At 40.7% G+C, this 18,374-nt stretch overlaps 1 protein-coding gene across 1 annotated transcript in view; it reads right to left on the reverse strand.

Annotated features, from left to right (window-relative positions):
• The window catches only part of gm2a (ganglioside GM2 activator), a 47,920-nt gene extending 42,798 nt beyond the window's left edge, over positions 1 to 5,122 (reverse strand). The window contains exon 1 of the mRNA XM_069934089.1: positions 5,054 to 5,122. Within this exon, the coding sequence (XP_069790190.1) occupies positions 5,054 to 5,107 (54 nt within the window). The 5' untranslated portion in view covers positions 5,108 to 5,122. The remainder of the gene's footprint in view (positions 1 to 5,053) is intronic.
• Between the last annotated feature and the right edge of the window lie 13,252 nt (positions 5,123 to 18,374).

The following is an 18,374-nucleotide window of genomic DNA, read 5'->3' on the forward strand; positions in this document are numbered from 1 at the left end:
TTGGAGGGTGAGTTGGAGTGCTCTGGCAGAGCTGATACCATCACTATGTGTTGAGAGGTTCCTTCAACGCTCTTTGAATCTACGTGAATTTCAAAGAAACATAAGCGGATATCAGAATACTTTGTCAGTCATATCTTGCAACTTTTGTTGTCATCCACAACCAGCCTCCAGAAGGTGTCATCACAAACTGGCAAAAAGTTCATTTGCAGCATCAAAAAATGATGATTTATTCTTTTCATTCTCTTTGAAGCTTTTGTTTGATCAATATGAAATATTGGATATGGAGGTCAAGACTTTAGCTGCATCATGCAGCTTGCAGCAGAATGCTGTGTATCCCAACCTCTAGTAATGCCTCAAACTAGAGATAGAAACTTGAGTTATCACCAGCTTGTTACATCTTTCCTTATACCTCTTCTCCACTGTGATCCTCTTTCTGTCTTTGTTGCAGTCCCATTTATCTTTGGTGTCTTCCCCATCTCCTTCCCTCTAGTTCTGTCTGTCTCTCTCACTTCCCTTTTCTCTCTGTCTCATTTCACAGAGCCAAAATAAATTCTCACCTTTCCTCTGATCATATCTAATAAACACCTTTTGGCTGTTGGTCTGGCTCCTTCCCCTCGCAATTTTCCCTCATTCTCTCTAGTCTTTAATTAATATGGCTGCCTGCTTTTTTGTTTATCCCTTCAGGAAGGGCTCAGGCCCGAAAAGTTGGTAATATATCTTTACCACTTATGGACACTGCAAGACCGGCTGAGTTTCTCCAGCATTTCTGTGTGTTTTTACTACAATCTCAGCATTTGCAGACTTTCACTCCATAAGCAATTCCACAATCAGCAGATCAGCTCAAAACTCTGCACTCCTGTTAAATCTAGCTGTGAATGGCATTGGACAATTAAATAACTAACAGGAGGAGGACGTTCCCAGAATATCCTATCTCAGAGCAATGGCCCTTGGACCCAACCATTTTCAGCCTCATGAGCAAGGACCTTCCTTCTATCATGAAGTCAACAGTAGTTGAAAAATTGAATAATGCACCATCAATTACTCGAAAGACTATTGTAGAGAAACCAATAGGCTTTTAATCACATCCCTACTGTTTGGTTGTCCTGCACTGAGCTGCAGGGTGGGGCCATAGAACAGCCACCTTTATACAGGAGCCTGAGGGGAGGGGGCCACAGGAACAATCAGCTAATAGGTGTGTATGACCAAACAATTATACATAACAATGGTTTAACGGGGGCATGGCATGATGGCATAGGGAGAAGACGTGGAAAACACCTCTCCTGGTAGAATTAACTAATACCTGACTTTTACATTTTTTAAAAAAGTATTGGATAATCTAAAGGTCTTAAAAGATGGCTGCAAAAAACATCTAGAACACAAACTGCAAAAATAAAATAGCTATAACTGAAATTAGAGTGATGGAAGAAGCTGGGCCTACCTTGAAGACTCAGCCTCCGATCCTGTTTCCTCTCCAGCCTCGATCTACAAAGCCTCCACTGGTAAGGATCCAAACTCCAGTACCACCTTCTCGGGGAGCTGGAGAAGATGGCGCTGGAGCACGGAAGAAAACTACAGAACTGAATGTAGAATCAACACGCATGTGTGGGACTTCGTGCATGCGCATTGCGGAAGTGATCGGGTTGGAGCTTGAAGACCCGACTCTTCTGTGGTAGCAGGTCAAATGAGGCCAAGCAGAAAGTTCATTTTCAACTTCAACCACTGGCAGCTTCTACACAAGAAGAAGAGGGGGTAGGAATGGAAGAGGAGAATCTTGTTCCACAATCACAGGGAGAGGAATCAGAAGAAGGAGGAGGAGGATATCAATATATTCAAGGTAAAATATGTTGCTGCAAAACCTCTTGATCCACAGATTTTTGAAAAAATGGATTCATTAGTGAAAAAATGGATGCAAATTTTGCTGAAGTGAAAGCAGATTTTACCACTCAACTGGGAGCTATTGAAGAAGATATGACTGTAATGAAAACAGATATGGCAAAGTGTAATAAAACTGCTGATAAAATTAAAATTAAAGTTCAAAAATTTGAAGAAGAGTTTCAGGAATGTCATATGGAGGTAGAAGAATGTAGAGATACAGTTAATAAGATAGAAGATTCTTTTATGGCGTGGGAAATTCAGAAGAAATATTTATTGCAGAAAGTTGATAGGTTGGAAAATAAGAGTAGAAGAAATAATGTGAAAATCGTTGGTTTGCCCGAGGATTTTGAGGGTACTAAATCCGGTACAATTTTTTAAAAATTGGCTGCCTGAAATTTTGGGACCAGAGAATTTTCCAAATGGTTTGGAACTTAATAGAGCACATAGAGCTCTAAGGAAAAATCCATATCCGTATCTGTATCCGGGACAACTGCCATGCTCTATTTTGTTTAAATATTTATGTTATCGAGATAGAGAAATTATTTTGAAAATGGCAGTTCAAAAAGCCAGGAAACAACAAAGCCCCTTAATGATTTGGAATTACAGAGTATTCTTCAATGCAGATTTGAGTAATGAAATAGTCAAAAGAAGAATTTAATCCAGCAAAGTCAGTTTTGTGGAAGAAGGGATATCAATATCCAGCAGTTCTTAAAGTTTTTTATGGACAATTTCAAGCACAGTATTTTTCTAATGAATCTGAAGCTTTGGAGTTTGCTAATTCATTGTCTAATAATGAGCAGAATGGAAGACAACGTTATTCATCTCAATAAATGGAAGGGGATCAAGAAAAATCGAAGAGAGGGATTCCAGCAGGAAGACAAAAGCCAAATGAGGTTCAAGTCGAAATCGACAATGATCAAGTCAATAGAGACCTTGAAAAATCATATCATACTTGATTGACCGATAGAAATTAAATTTTGATATTCTGTCTGGGGGAGGCAGATTCTTTTTTCTGCTTTCTTCTTCCGAGGCCTTGAGCCACTAGTGATGAGACTAACTTCTCATAATTAAGGGAGTTAGTGCTGACCTAATCAGCGCTTTTGGTTTTTTTTTCTCTTTTTAAAATTTTATTATTTTGGGTTTCTTACTTTCTAAAAAAAAAAGAAAAAAAACAATGGTTTAACACATTTACCCCTTGTTTTTAAGAGTCCAGAGGGGTGAAGTCGAACTTTCAAGGTTACAATTCAAAGTCACAAGTTCAGTCTTTCAGGTGGCCTGGGTGTTCACTGGGACGGTCATAGCACCAGTTGTGGCTGCAGTGCCACAACAGGGCCCTAGATTAACTCAGGAACCTGTACATATTCATCAGTGTTTTCCTAGTGGGTGGGCACCAATGAGTCCCATGTAACCTCCCTTGGGATAGAGGCATTGTGTGAGTTCCATGGTGAGGGGGGTGTGGGGGGAATAGCCATGACTTCCAGAGACCCTGAGGAAGCCAAGTCCCTAACAGAGATGGTGTCTTCATGTCCATCTGGGTGTGCCATGAAGACATATTGGGGGTTGGCATGGAGGAGGTGGATCCTTTCAACCAGAGAGCCAGACTTGTGGCTCCTCACATGCTTCCAGAATAGGATGTCAGCCACATCGGTAGTGTGGTCCCAGTTGCAGATTTCCTGGGAAAGGAAAACATACATTCATGTGGTGTGGTATTTGTGGTCATACATGGCAGGGACCTGATGGATGGAGTGCCTCTGGGAGAATCTCTTACCAGTGGGAGAATGAGAGGCCCTTAGACCTCAAGACTGCCTTCCAAATCATAGCATTCTCCCTCTCCACTTGCCCGTTATTCCGGGAGTTGTAACTTGTGGTCCTGCTTGTGGCAATCTTCTGGCCAAAAAGTACTGGCGCAGCTCATCACTCATAACGGAAGGCCCCCCCCCTGCCCCGGTCACTGTGGATATAACTGGGGAAGCCAAACAGAAGGAAGATGCTGCACAGGGCCTTGATGACTGTGGCAGCAGTCATGTCCAAGCAGGCGATGGCAAATGGAAAAGGGGAGTATTCATTAAGAAAATGCATATCACAGTCAGTGGAGGGCAGGGGTCCTTTAAAATTGACAATGAGTCACTCAAAGGGGTGGGTGGCCTGTCTGGCCGGTAGAAGTTCAACTTGCACTCAGCACAGACCTGCTGCTTCTTTGTCATGGATCTGTTCTCATTATTGGAGTACAGTAGGTTGTGCACTTTAACAAAGTGAAAAAACCTGGTAACCCCGGGGTGGAAGAGATCATTATGGAGGTTTTGCACTTCAAATACATTAACGCAACATGTGTGTAATTTACAGGGATAGGATATGTCGGGCGGCCATGGAACGGTTGGTGATTGGCAGTTTTTGGGCAGTTTTTTTGACAGGGATGCGATGTCAGTGGCAGCCCTAGGGAGCGCTTGACCTAGATACATCACTGAGTGCTGCCACTGATCTGGACCCATGAGAGTGGAGAAAGAAAACACAGCCTTGGTCCAAAGGTTTCAACCATCTGGTCCTAAAACCAATGGCCGGTAAAAGATGCTGACTGTGTTAGTAAGTAAAATCCTGCGCCCAAGATGGCGGCGCCTGTGCTCAGCAGTGGCCACAAGGGGTTGTAGACTCCAGGGGAGTGGCAAACAATCTCAAGGCACCAGAAACAGGGAGAACATTCCCCTGTTGAGGAGAAGCATGAGAGACAACCCTTCAGGATGGTGACCAACCATGGCAGCAGAGCAATGGGGTGCTCAGTGGAACCTACACAGGCTGCTGTCAACTTGTGATCATGGACCCACACAGTCTGCAGGCTGCTGGAAGCTGGCTCATGGGAACCAGGTAACCGAGCCGGGATTCGAGAGGGTGCTGAGGGCAAAGAGGACTTCCAAAGGGCCTTGGGCGCTGAAGGCTTCCTGATCATATCGGAGATTTGGATCTGGAGCTTGGGTTGCCGATGAATTGAACAGGAGTCAGTACGACTGCAGAGACTGCAGGAACTCTGGAGTCAAATCCATCGACACTCAATCACTCTTTTGTTTCTTCTCTGACTGTAAGAACCGTGGGGCAATACTATAGACAAAAGACACCAGACAAAAGTTAAAGTATACCATTCTTAATGTAATATTATGTGACAATAAAAGGAACATTAAATACTCACTATATAATAGGTTCTGGAACACTTAAATAAAATGTTGTAGTTGTAAAGTACCATGAATTAAGCTCAAGCCATTAGTTCTCAGTTATAAGATATTACACATTAGAACATTTAGGACACGTGGAATTTGGAGCTTCAGAACAAGAAAAAATCCCAGCATGTATATTAGAATGTTGAATTGTTCAAAGAGCTTGGAAGCCTTATTGACAAGGCATTGACAATAGGCTGCTTCAAGATGTGATCAAAAACAGGAGCCTATTTGGAAGAAAGTTAAATTCTTTACTACCCTCTGCATGTGGAACTGTTTCCTGAACATACCCCAAAGGCTGATTCCAATCCCTGTCCTTTATCTTCAACTAATGGAAAAAGGCTTCTTTATCCATTCTCCAAAATATCTTGACATCCAATCAAATTATCCCTCCTGCCATGGTTTTGCCATTCATTGAATCTAATGAATATCTTCCAATTGACTGCTTTAATCCACACTGCTTAAATTGTCCCTACCTTTTGTGGCATTAAATGCACAGCTTTCTACCAAAGTCATCCATAAACCTAGTGAATAGCTGGAGCCCAGTGCTGCAGTGTTAATTTTTTTAGGTGCAGGAGCTCAGGAAAAAAAGTGACAAGGAGGTACCGGAGCAGCCCCATGAGGTGCTGGAACAGTGCTCTTGTGAGCTCCTGCAGCACCACACCCTTGCTGGAGCCCACAGTTGCGCACCTTTTTAATTTCATGTCAAACCAAATGAATGTCAAGGAAATATAAAACAAATCATGTAAATGCTGAAAATATTCAGCAGATAAAGCTGAGAAATAGAGCCAATATTTCAGATCGGAGACACAGGAAGCTCGCAAAGCGGGAGAGAGGATGGGGTGGAGGAATGCCTCAGAAGAGGGTGAAAACAGAGTCAACAAGAGAAAATGGATAAAAGAATGTGGGAGTTGCAACGTGCAGAGTGGGAGTTTGGGCATGTCGTCCATTTCTAGAGAGAAAAAAAAGGAAGGGTAAAAAGAACATAAAGTAAAGGAAACATAATTAAATTAAAATGTCCTTAGCCTCAAGGATGTATTGTTGACCATTAGTTGCAGAAACCTCAAATGTGTCCAATGGATATGGTAAACAATTTCCAGCTTGTTAAAGGAGCCGACAGTGGGTTTTTTAAAACCCTGCGACCACGTGGTCTGGACCCAAGGTGGCAGCGCCCATGATCAGCAGAGCCAACAGGAGTTGTACACTCTGGGGAAACAGAGGAATGATGCAGGGGCAGGAGACCCCCTTCCCCTTCCCCACCCCCAGTTTGAGAAGGAGAAGTAGAGGAGATGACCCACAAGACGGTGATCAGAGTGGCGGACCTGTGAGGGGCTCTGCGGCTGAGGAATATTCAGGCAACGGGCTATTGGCAACTCAAGGTGAGGAAACCATGCAGGATGCGAGCCGCTGGAGATTGGCTTGAGACTGGCTGAAGGGGTATCAGGTATCGGAACTGGGATGCGAGAGGGTGCTGAGAGTGCTGTGTTGGAGGTTTGGATTTGGAACTCTGGTAGCTGATTATTTTTAAAACCCTAACCTGTTTTGCTATGGTTCTCACCCTTTTTCTTATCATATCCAATTAACATCTTTTGTCTGTTGGTCTGGATTCTTTCCCTTTTCTATCCTCCTCTTTTTCTTTCACCACCCTTTATTTCAGAAGCTTGTCTATTTTCACTCACACCTTGGCTTGAAGCATTGGTAATATATCTTTACCTCCTATGGACACTGCAAGACAGGCTGAGTTCCTCCAGCATTTCTGTATATTGACTTCTGCAGACTTTTGTGTTTCACTCTGTTCATGCCCTGTTGTGTAATCTCTCATCTCCTTTCCTTTTCTCACCTACAATTTCCACATCTCAGCTTCCTTCTAACAATCTAAGCAGCTGTCAGGAAGGATGCAGGTGGTAAATATTGTTTCCCTACTACTATCCTCTCATCCTTGCCCTATGAATTATATACCTTTGCAAAATTCCTGAGATGTGGGGTTTTTTTTTATGTGTCTGCCAAAATTTAAAGATCATATTTTTGTGTATTCTTGAGTATGGCTTTCTGCAAAAAAAATCAGGAAATATCTTAGCAATATTTCAATAAAGTACAATTAAATTGCAATTTAATCTTTAAAAAACCATGAAAAAGGGCTCAGGTCCGAAACGTTAGTTATATATCTTTACCTCCTATGGACACTGTAAGACCAGCTGAGTTCTTCCAGCATTTCTGTATTTTTGCTGCAGTTGTTACCAATATTAGAAGGTTCTGTCTTTTTTTTTTAAACTTTATTTAAGATTTTATAACATGAATAACATATAGGATTACATTAAAAAAAATTAAGAATAAAATAATAAAATTACAATACAATATCAGTAATCTAAATAAACTATACCCTCCCCAATAATTATTACACATTAATAACCCAACTCAAATTAGTCCAACTCCCCTTTCCCCCAAAATAAAGAGTGAAGAATTAATAAAGTTAATAATATATTTGAGAAAAAAACCCACTTACAGAAAAAAACAAAAACATAACCGATTAAAATACTAACAAAAAAAAGTAATTAATACTAAGATATCAGACTTAAAAAACATATTTAAATCAAACTTAAATGCATATATTTAACAAACAGAGTTAAGATGAAACATATATTTAACTCAAACTTAATATAAAAAATTAGTAAAGTTAGTAACATTATCTATCAAAAATTCTTAAACAATAATCAATTCTTAAAAAAAATTGTAGCATGAAAAAAAGATGAAAAAAAAAACTTTCTCTATAGAGATAAACCTTCACCAAATATCAACTAACTTCACATCTATCATCATATTAGTCACATAAACCACCATCTTAAAACAAAATTCAAACCTCATTAAGCATTGTACAATTCAATTTTAGTACTCTTCCACCATTTTTCCCTTTTACTCTTGAATAGTTATCCAATAAAAGCTCCAATACCACATTTAAATATCCCCAATCATTACGTTAAAATTCAGATATCCAAATATCCACATCTACAACGAAATCTATATCTTCAACAAATGGAGCATAAACCACAAACAAAATTCAAGCCTCATTAAGAATTGTACAATTCAATTTATAACTTTCACTATTATTCCCTTCGTTCTATAACTAAAATAGCAAAATAATATACACCAGAATTACCACTCCTTTCACCTTAAAGTTAAAGAAAAAATATTAAAAAAAACTTATCCATCCCATTCACATTTAAATTTCAGATATTCCTTATCTACTGAATAAACTTTACAAAAAAAAACATCAATTTTTAGTTTTTTAAACAATCAAATACTTTCTTATGCTTTTTTTTATATTTAAACAAAAAAAACCCCTTCACTCTTTAATCTAATAATACAAAAAAACTGGGTAGGAGGTTAAAAATACCCCCTTCCATCTAAACCGCGCAATGCGGTAACTCCCAAAAAAAAATGGGTGTGAGATAACTCACACGTAGCAGATGACTTTCAGGAAATAGTCCCCCATATAGAAATAGTTCTCTCCCCCAACTCTCACTTCATCTTACATCTTAAACTAACATCCTCATTATTTAATATCCCTTTTTTTAAAAAAAAACATTTAAAAAAAAAGGACAACTCTTCTTTTAATCAGCTCCAACTGCCGAGTCACCATTACAACCATTCCTTCTTGGAGCACGGCTCTTTTCTTCCATCTCTTGTCTCCTTAGAGATCGCGGCAGACTATGTCTCTGTTGAAACTGAGTAATTGGCAGCTCTTGAGCAAATGCTATAGCTTCCTTTGGAGAATCAAAGAACTTTGGTTGGTAACCATCTTGAAAAACCTTCAAAACAGCTGGATATCTAAAGGTTGCCTTGTAACCTTTCTTCCACAACAACTCTTTAGCAGGATTGAATTCCCGTCATTGGAACATAACTTCTTGACTCAAATCCGCATAGAAGAAAACTCGATTATTTTGAATCATCAAGGGTGATTTTCTCTGTTGTGCATTTCTAATAGCCACTCGTAAAATTATTTCTCTGTCGTAATAATTCAAGCAACGAACCAAAACAGGTCTTGGACTTTGACCTGAAATAGGTCTTCTATGCAAGGCTCTGTAAGGACGTTCCAGTATTATACCTTCCGGGAAATGTTCTTGACCCAGCACCTGTGGAATCCATTCAGTAAAAAATTTTCTTGGGTCTGGTCGCTCCATATCTTCCGGCAAACCAATAATCTTTATATTGTTCCGTCTGGATTGGTTTTCCAAATAATCAATCTTTTTCACCAAATTTTTATTCTGAGTTTGTAAGTCTTCGACCATTTTGGTCACATCAAAAACTTGATCCCGTATTTCGTCTATATCTAAGGTTCTGTCTAATATCCTCTTTAGTCAGCCACATATTAATTATTTTGCGCCTGGAGTTTTTATTTTTCCATAGTATATTCAACTGCTATGAATTATGAATATTTTCTTTGAACATTGCTATTACGGGTATCCCCTGTTATCCAAAAATAGAGTGTTCCTGTGAGAGATGAGAAAACTTGACATAAAAATATGAAAGATGGGGAAACTAGTACAGACACATGGAGTGATGGATTAAACCAGTATGAACAGGCTAAGCATGGAAATTAGGATGCAGGAAGCAGAGTCAGCCTATGTAAGATAAGAATTCTTCTAGTCTTTTCGACAGGATCAGTGAGCCTGAGAGGTAAGGAATAATAGAATGTAGGAAGTTGAGATAGTCTGGATGAGATAAGGGTCTCCTAGCCCGAGACAGAAGTACCAAGTTAATTAGTAAGCCATGTCACATTTGTGGCCCGAAATGTGAAGTTAATAAAACATTAAACACAAGTTTTATCAGGTAAACTTCTTAGTGTCTTTATTCTCCCGTTTTCCTTGTTCTCCTGCTTGTGTTCTTATCTCTCTCTCATACCACGTGACTTCCGGTACATCTCATACATATTCATTATCATGACATCCCTCCTTTAATCAGAAATAAACTTTACCTTCACTTACCAATATCCCTCGGAAACCTACAAACATCGTAACTAATGGTAATACTATAACTCAACTACATAAAATTTACTTCCTACAGCACTCATACATGCCCTTTATGATATAAGATTAAATACTGTCCCAAAGTTCTTATTAAAACTATGGCACAAAGTCTTCGTATCGTTTGGGCACTTTCCGGTTTCGTTTCGGCCTGCCTGCGATATTGTCGTCGCTTCTCGGTTGTTCACTCTCGGCGTCGGAAATACTGCTCGCCACGGCTTCAGGTGTTTCTGGCGCTCTAGTCACTTCATCAGGAGTGCTGGTAACTGCCTCTGGAACATCATCAGGTCTCTCAGTTTCAGCATCTCGTATTGGCCTTTCAACCTCTTTGCTCGATGTATCTCTGGACTGGTACCTTTTTACACTTGAGACATTTCTCTTATACAGGACTCCAGTCGGAGACTTAACTGTCACCGTACTGCCACTTCTGGACACGACAGTATAGGGTTGATGGTAATAAGGTGTGTCTAGCTTACCACTAGTTTCATGCCTCACTAGAACATTATCTCCTGGCATGATGTCTGAGTACTTGGCTCCACGTTTCGAATCTGTGTACAGCTTTGCTGCACCTTTCTTTTCAGCATCGTGGTCCCTCATCTCCTGGTCGTCTCGGATTTCCTTTATTTCTGGCATTTTTGTGCGGATTTTTCTCCCAAAAAATGCTTCTGCAGGACTTTTTCCAGTGGTTGCATGAGGCGTTGCTCGATAGACAGCCACATAAGATAGCAATGCTTCTCGCCAATTTTGTCCTTCTGCGTGTGCAATTCTCAATCGTTTTTCAATGGATCGATTTTGTCTCTACTTCTCCATTGGCTTGCGGCCATTTCGGAGTTACTTTATGATGGTGGATACCTGTGGTCCTCATGTATTCCGCAAATGTCTCTGAAATGAATTGTGGACCATTGTCAGAGTATAATGTAACAGGTAATCCATATCTTGCGAATATCTCTGCTAACGCTTGTATTGTTTTTTCAGTGGTTGTGGACTTCAACACCGCGTACTCATAGTATCTGCTGTAGTAATCTATCACTACCATAATTGATTCACCCGTCGGTAAAGGTCCAAGAAAATCAACAGCTATGTCGATCCATGGTCCTGTCGGGAGTTGCGTACTCCGGATCGGTTCTGGCGGATTACTCCTACTTGTGATTTGACATCCGTGACAAGTTTTAACAAATTTCTCGGCGTCTTTATCACAACCTGGCCACCATACCTTGGTCCTGAGGTTTTGCTTGGTACCAACAATACCTAGGTGTCCTTCATGCGCTAAGGATACGATCTTCGGTCTCAATCTTTGTGGTATCACCAATCTGCAACCTCTCAATACACACTGTCCGATGCAACAAAGTTCGTCTCTAATGGGAATGTAAGCCTTGTGAGTACACTTGTCCCATTGTCCACTCTGCATGCATTCTCTTACTTCCATGAGTTCTGGATCACGTTCGGATTCTCTCTCGACTTCCTTCGTAGTCACAGCTTTCGGTGTCGCCTGAATAGCTACGAAGCGTACAAAGCTCTCTGTTTCAGTTCCCAATTCTGACTTGGATTGTGGACCTCCATCCTTCACCAATCTGGACAGCGGATCAGCAATGTTTGCTTTCCCTGCAATGTGGATTACTTTATATTTGTAGGGTTGTAGTCTGAGTACCCATCTCTCTATTCTGGCACATGGTTTGGATCTAGGTGCATAGATCACCTCTAATGGCTTATGATCTGTGATGAGTTCAAATTCAATGCCGTATAAATATGCATGGAACCTCTCACAGGCCCATACAAGTCCGAGTGCTTCTTTCTCTGTCTGAGAATATCTTCTTTCCACATCTGATAACGATCTGCTGGCATAGGCAATGATTCTTGGTCCTCCATCATGCATCTGGACCAACACGGCTCCTAAACCAACTGGGCTGGCATCCGCTATGACTTTGGTTGATGCTGCCGGATTGTAATATCCAAGAGTTTTTGCATCTGTCAGGCTTTGCTTCAGTGCTGTGAACGCTTTCTTCTGCTCAGATCCAAAATGAAATGGTACACCTTTCCTGGTTAGTTTCCTTAGTGGTTCTGCCACTGTAGCGAAATTAGGAATGAACTTTGAACAAAAATTGACCAATCCCAGGAAACTCCTCACCTCTGTTGCGTTCTGAGGTGCACGTGCCTCTGCAATAGCTTTCACCTTGGCCTCTGCAGGGTTTAGTCCTTCCCGTGTAAGTCTGTGTCCCATGAAGTCCATTTCTGACACACCGAACTGGCACTTGTTTCCATTCACGGTAAGGTCTGCCTCCTGTAGTCTAGATAGTACACGCCTCAACCGTTTGTCATGCTCTTCCTTCGTTGGTGCATGGACTATGATGTCGTCAGAAATGTTGGCAACTCCAGGAATGCCTTGAATCACTCGATGGATTTCATACTGGTAGATCTCCGAAGCTGCATTAATTCCAAATGATAGTCTCTTGTAACGATACAATCCACAGTGAGTCACAAATGTAGTTACATCTCGGGAACCTGGATCCAGCTCTAATTGATAATAGCCCCATGTAGAGCTCGTCGAAAGAACCAAAGACTTGTTGATCCAAACCAAGGCTTTTATTAGCAAAAGACCGGAGCTCTTCACAGGTGGCCGACCAGTCCGGAATGATCCGACCTGGCTAGGGACACAACCCTTTAAGGCCCAAACAATAGGTGTGGCTTAGCTCTCAGCCAATCGCTGTAAGTACAGTCTAGATACAGTAACTATATACACTATGTACATTGGTGATAGATCTGTACTATCACACCCCATTTCAGATCAATTTTTGAGAATACCTTGCTGGTAGTTAGTTCTTGAAGTATTTCCTCCACTGTTGGTATAGGGTGTCGTTCTCTAATTATAGCTTCATTGGCCATTCTCATGTCAACACATAGTCTTATGTCACCCTTTGGTTTGGGCACAATCACTACGGGACTGACCCATTGTGTCGAATGTTCCACCGGTTCAATAATGTCTTGTTCTTTTTTTTTTTGAAATTTATTTATAGTATCTCCATACATTCATTTCAAATTGACTTAGTATAATATTACATAATAGATACTAAATAATTTTCTAATTTTCATCCCCCCCACCTCCCCTAACCCCTTAGGAAACCACCTTGTGGTGGTTAATTCCCAAAAGCCCAAATGGGTGTGGTATAAACCACAAGTGGCATATGACTTCTGGGAGCAGAAGTACCACCCCCTCCCCCTCACCCAGGCAGACAAAATACACGTATAAACCGAAAAATCATCATTTCTTATATCCATAAAACCCCGGTCCATCAATTTAACCAATCTTATTCATAAACTCTTTTTTTTTGAAAATCCAAACTTGATATTAAATTTTGCACCCTTTCCACCCTCCCAACACTGAGTTAAACATTGTTTACAATCAATAAAAGTTTTTTTTTAAATTTTTTTTTTCAAGTCTTTTTTCAAGTCTTCCTGAATTTCATCCACTGAATTAAAACACCACTGAACATCCCAGTTCAACACCGAATCTTCCATTCTTCTCAGTCTCAAGTTGAATTTGTAGCTTACTTTCAAAAAAAGTTTATTTCAAATCTTTTAACATTTTCTTGAACATAATTCCTTCGGTCTTGATCTTCTAAAGCATCAATGTTATTCATAAGTTCTTTCTTCTGTGTTTCCCAATTTAATACCAAATTTTCCACTTTGTCATTCTTCTCAATGTTAAGTTGAAATTATTGTTTATTTTCAAGAAAAACTTATTCAAAATTTTTAACTCTTCTTGGACATTGCTCCTTCAACTTTAATTTTATAAATCATCAATCTTGTTCATAGTTTCTTTCTACTGAATTTCCAAATTTAATAATAAAGTTTCCGTTTTTTCCAATTTTCTCAATATTAAACTGATCTTGTTGTTTAGTTTAAAAAAAACCTTTTCAAAACTATTAAAATCTGTTTGCAATGTATGCATACTCACAGATAATAAATTCACTCTCCCAATATTCCATCCAAAAAAAAAATCACTGATAAACCTTATTGCAGGTCAAGGAGTTCCATATATATATTTATCTTCAGAAAATATTTCAAATATTTCAAATCAACATTCGTCGCCATCTTTCAAAAAGGAGTCCGAAATCAACTTTAATAAATTCTGTTCTTGAGAAAATTCCAGCACCAACTCCGGCTCTGTCTGGACAAATAGGTCAAATTTCTTCCAAAGTCAAAGAATGTAATTTTGTTCTGTATTTATAGATAATAAATTCATCCTTCCGATATTCCATCCAAAAAAAATCACTAATAAACTTTAATGTTATCTGGATTTTTAAAACTCACGGGCAACCAATGCCAATTACTGCAATTTATCTTCATAAAACATTTCAAATCAATATTCATCACCATCTTTCAGAGGGGTGTCCAAGACCAGCTTATCCGACAGTCCAATTAATGAGCTCCGTTCTTAAGAAAATTCCAGCCTTGACTCCGTGGTTCGGTCTGGGCAAGTAGGCCGAGTTTCTTCCAAAGTTGGAGAGTGTAGTTTTGTTCTGTATTTGAACTCTATTTTCCTTAATCTTTGTTGCCATCTTAAACATCTTTCAGAGGGGTGTCCAAGGCCAGCTTATCCGACAGTCCAATTAATGAGTTCCGTTCTTAAGAAAATTCCAGCCTTGACTCCGTGGTTCTGTCTGAGCAAGTAGGCTGAGTTTCTTCCAAAGTCGGAGAGTGTAGTTTTGTTCTGTATTTGAACTCTATTTTCCTTAATTTTTGTTGCCATTTTTAACTAAAAACAATTGATAAACAAAACAAAGACTTTTAATAGTAAAGAAATATTCTTAAAACGGGTATTTATATAACTGCCTGAGGGAGACCAGGAATGCACGTCCGCTCCCTACGCCATCTTGCCACGCCCCCCAATAATGTCTTGTTCGATCAATTCTTTAATTTTGGCTTCGACTTTCCCAAGAAGTTCAAACGGAGTTCGGCGCATTGGTTGTGCCTTGGGTTTGACCGTTTCATCTACCGCTAGCTTCAATTGTCGACCTTTCAGCTTTCCTACTCCTTGGAAGACTGCGGGGAATTCTTGCTTCATATCTTCGTATGACTGAATTGAATTGACACAAGCTCCAATATGAAGTATTGCCAGGTCTTGCGCTGTGCTTCTACTCAGCAATGGTTCTCCCCTCTCTTCTATGACCATAAACTCTGCTTCGGTGTATTTATCTCCAGCTTCAACAGTTGCAGTAAAACATCCAATGGTCTGCAATGGCTTTGTTGCTGTGTATGGATACAGTTTCTTGGAACACTTCTTTGTTTGAGGTACAGATGATCTTTCACCTTTTCAACTTCTCCCATAAATGTCGATCAATCACATTACTGTCACTGCCTGAGTCTACAATGACCTGAACCGTCACTCCACCAATGATCACTGGGACCTTCTCATGACGTACTTCATTCAACGTAAATTGGTAACAACTCTGTTCCTCCTGGGTATCATCATCGTCACCGTCTATCTGGTGAATGGTATCTTTCTTTCCAGGATACTTTCCTTTCCCCCAGGCTTTGCCTTTGGAAGTTGTACTCTTCCTCTTCTGGTCTGCATTGGACTTGCTTTTGCACTTCTTTGCAAAGTGGTCCTTACCTCCACACTTTCTGCAAACTTTGCCTTTGGCTGGGCAATATGGGCCTTTTCCAAAGTGACCTCGGTTTCCACATCGATAACACTCCACGTCCTGTGTCGACGTATATCTTGGCTGATTATGGCGATGTGAGAGCTTCTTAATTTGCTGGCTTGAGTTGTCTTTCAGGGTCATGGTATGAAATTGCCTTTCAACAGCCTCTAATGCAGCAGCAATGGTTAAAGCATCGGTAAGTTTCAACTCACTCCCTCTTTCCAGTAGACGTCTTCTGAGTTTATCTGATCTACAGTGCTGTACGACTTGATCCAGTAATTGGTTGTCCAAATCAGCTGGCATGTAATTGCATCCAACAGCTAGCTGGCGTAGTCTCGTCACGTACTGAGCAATTGTCTGGCCATCTTCTTGTCTCGTTCTCCGAAACAAATGGCGTTGAAATGTAGCATTCGGTGTCACTACATAGTGTGCATTTAATGCATCTACCGCTTTCCAGTACTCATCCTTTCTTCCAGTATTCAAAAGTATCTTAAATGTTTCCCGAATTGAGGGTCCTGCAGGGAAAAGAAGTAATGCCCTTCTCTGTGCTTTTTGTTCAACTGTACCAGTATCTAGAAATAGGCCACGACTGTCGGCGTAGGATTCAAATTCTTCCAGCCATGCCTTCCACTTCACACTTACAGTGCTTGCATCACCCGTTGGGTCAAAATGAGCAATTCCACTATGTGTTAGAAAGTCACCGTCTGCACCAGCCATGAGGAAATATTTCAGCCCCAAAAGTACTGAGTCACAGAGAAAATTCTTATCATCTTGAAGTTGTCTGTAATCCTCTGTAATCTTGTTTAGTCTTTAATTTTCTTCAAGCTTCTTTCATCCTCGTCGCCAATGTCATATTTGTGGCCCGAAATGTGAAGTTAATAAAACATTAAACACAAGTTTTATCAGGTAAACTTCTTAGTGTCTTTATTCTCCCATTTTCCTTTGTTCTCCTGCTTGTGTTCTTATCTCTCTCTCATACCACGTGACTTCCGGTACATCTCATACATATTCATTATCATGAAGCCATACAGATTTATCAAGTTATGCATATTTAATTAGATTAGCGAACTCTGCATATGAAGGGACTGTAGCTCTGAGAGTTGGAAAGGTGTGAATGGGGACAAGGGCAAGGTTGTGAATAAGGACAATGGGGATAATGACTTGAGAAGACACCGACAGGATACCCCCTGGTCCTCCAAGTCCACTGAAACTGCAAGTAGGCAGGAAGGATTGCCTATGCCAAACCCATCCAGGGGGCAGAAGAATGTAAGGGGGAGGGTATTCTGATACTGAAATTCACTGTATAAAAGTTGGGTGAGCCCCAGTGTATGTGTGTATTCCCAGGGTAAGGGAAAGCACCCAACTTTGCATTGTTGTTGTAATAAATGTTCTTTGTTCTCAATTTTTGTCTTGAGCAATTTCTGTTAAGGTACTTCTATTTCTAACAAATGGGGTCTCGTCCGGGATCACACTCCCTCCACTGACAGAGTGCCCGACGACGGGGGTAGGTGCACCCCAGCTGATTTAGCTGGACTCACGGACGACGGGTGGTTAGTCAGTGGAAGAAGCGAGTGATATCCGAGAAGAGGCATTGAGAACAAACGATGGGAGAACGTTAAGGAAGCGCAATAAGAGTAGCTACTGGATCTGGTAAGAGAAATTTTTATACCTGTCAGTATGGGAGGTATGGGCAATAAGAGAGAGAATCCTAGTGAAGGATTGGATGATCAGATAACTAAACAGAGTCTGTTAGGAGTAATGTTATCTGACTGGGGTTCGGGGAGAACCCGGGGAAAAGACAAACTTATCATGATTAAGTACTGTTGTCTGGAATGGGTTAAAAGCCCTATTAAAGGGAGCTCGGTATATTGGCTGAGGCTCGGATCTGAGGATGACTGGATGTGTCAGGAACTGAACATCTGGCTGTATAAGAATCAAAGGGATAACATTGAAAGCAGGGAATAGGCAGCCTGCTGGCTCAGAGGATCGGTTGACGAACTGGTCCTGAAAGAAAAGAGAAGTGAGGACAAGAGAGATGAGGAACCTCTTGTACCTGGAACACAAGGATGGGATGTGTTACATTCCCTTCCTCAAGAGAATAGGGGTGGTATGATGACCCGTTCGCAAAGTATTAGATTGCCTCCACTGTCGACGAGAGATAGAGGCAATGGTAGTTTTGAGCAGAGTGAGAACCTCCAGGACGAAAGGGCAGGACAATGTGAGTCAGTTTCTGAAGAGCAGGATTTCAGAAATAGTAAACTAGAAGTTAGCTGGATGAGACCCCTATGGGAGGTTCCCGTGGGAGGGGGTCTCGGTTTTGTAAATGTGCCCTTGACCAGTACGGAGGTGCGTAATTTTAAGAGGGAAATGATTTCCCTGATAGAGGATCCCCAGGGATGCTCTGAACAATTGGATCAGTTGTTGGGACCGAATATATATACATGGGATGAATTAACGGCTATATTTAAGACTCTGTTTACCCTGGATGAGTGTGGAATGATTCGCCAGGCAGGGATTAGAGTCTGGGATCGGGATCACCAAGGGGGACCAGATGCAATACCTGGAGAAGCTAAATTCCCCTTGGCTAGACCTAATTGGGATAAAAATACCAATGATGTTCGGGTATTAATGGA

The sequence above is a fragment of the Narcine bancroftii genome, chromosome 1 (assembly GCF_036971445.1).
Source record: "Narcine bancroftii isolate sNarBan1 chromosome 1, sNarBan1.hap1, whole genome shotgun sequence".
In the NCBI taxonomy this organism is placed as follows: Eukaryota; Metazoa; Chordata; class Chondrichthyes; order Torpediniformes; family Narcinidae; genus Narcine; species Narcine bancroftii.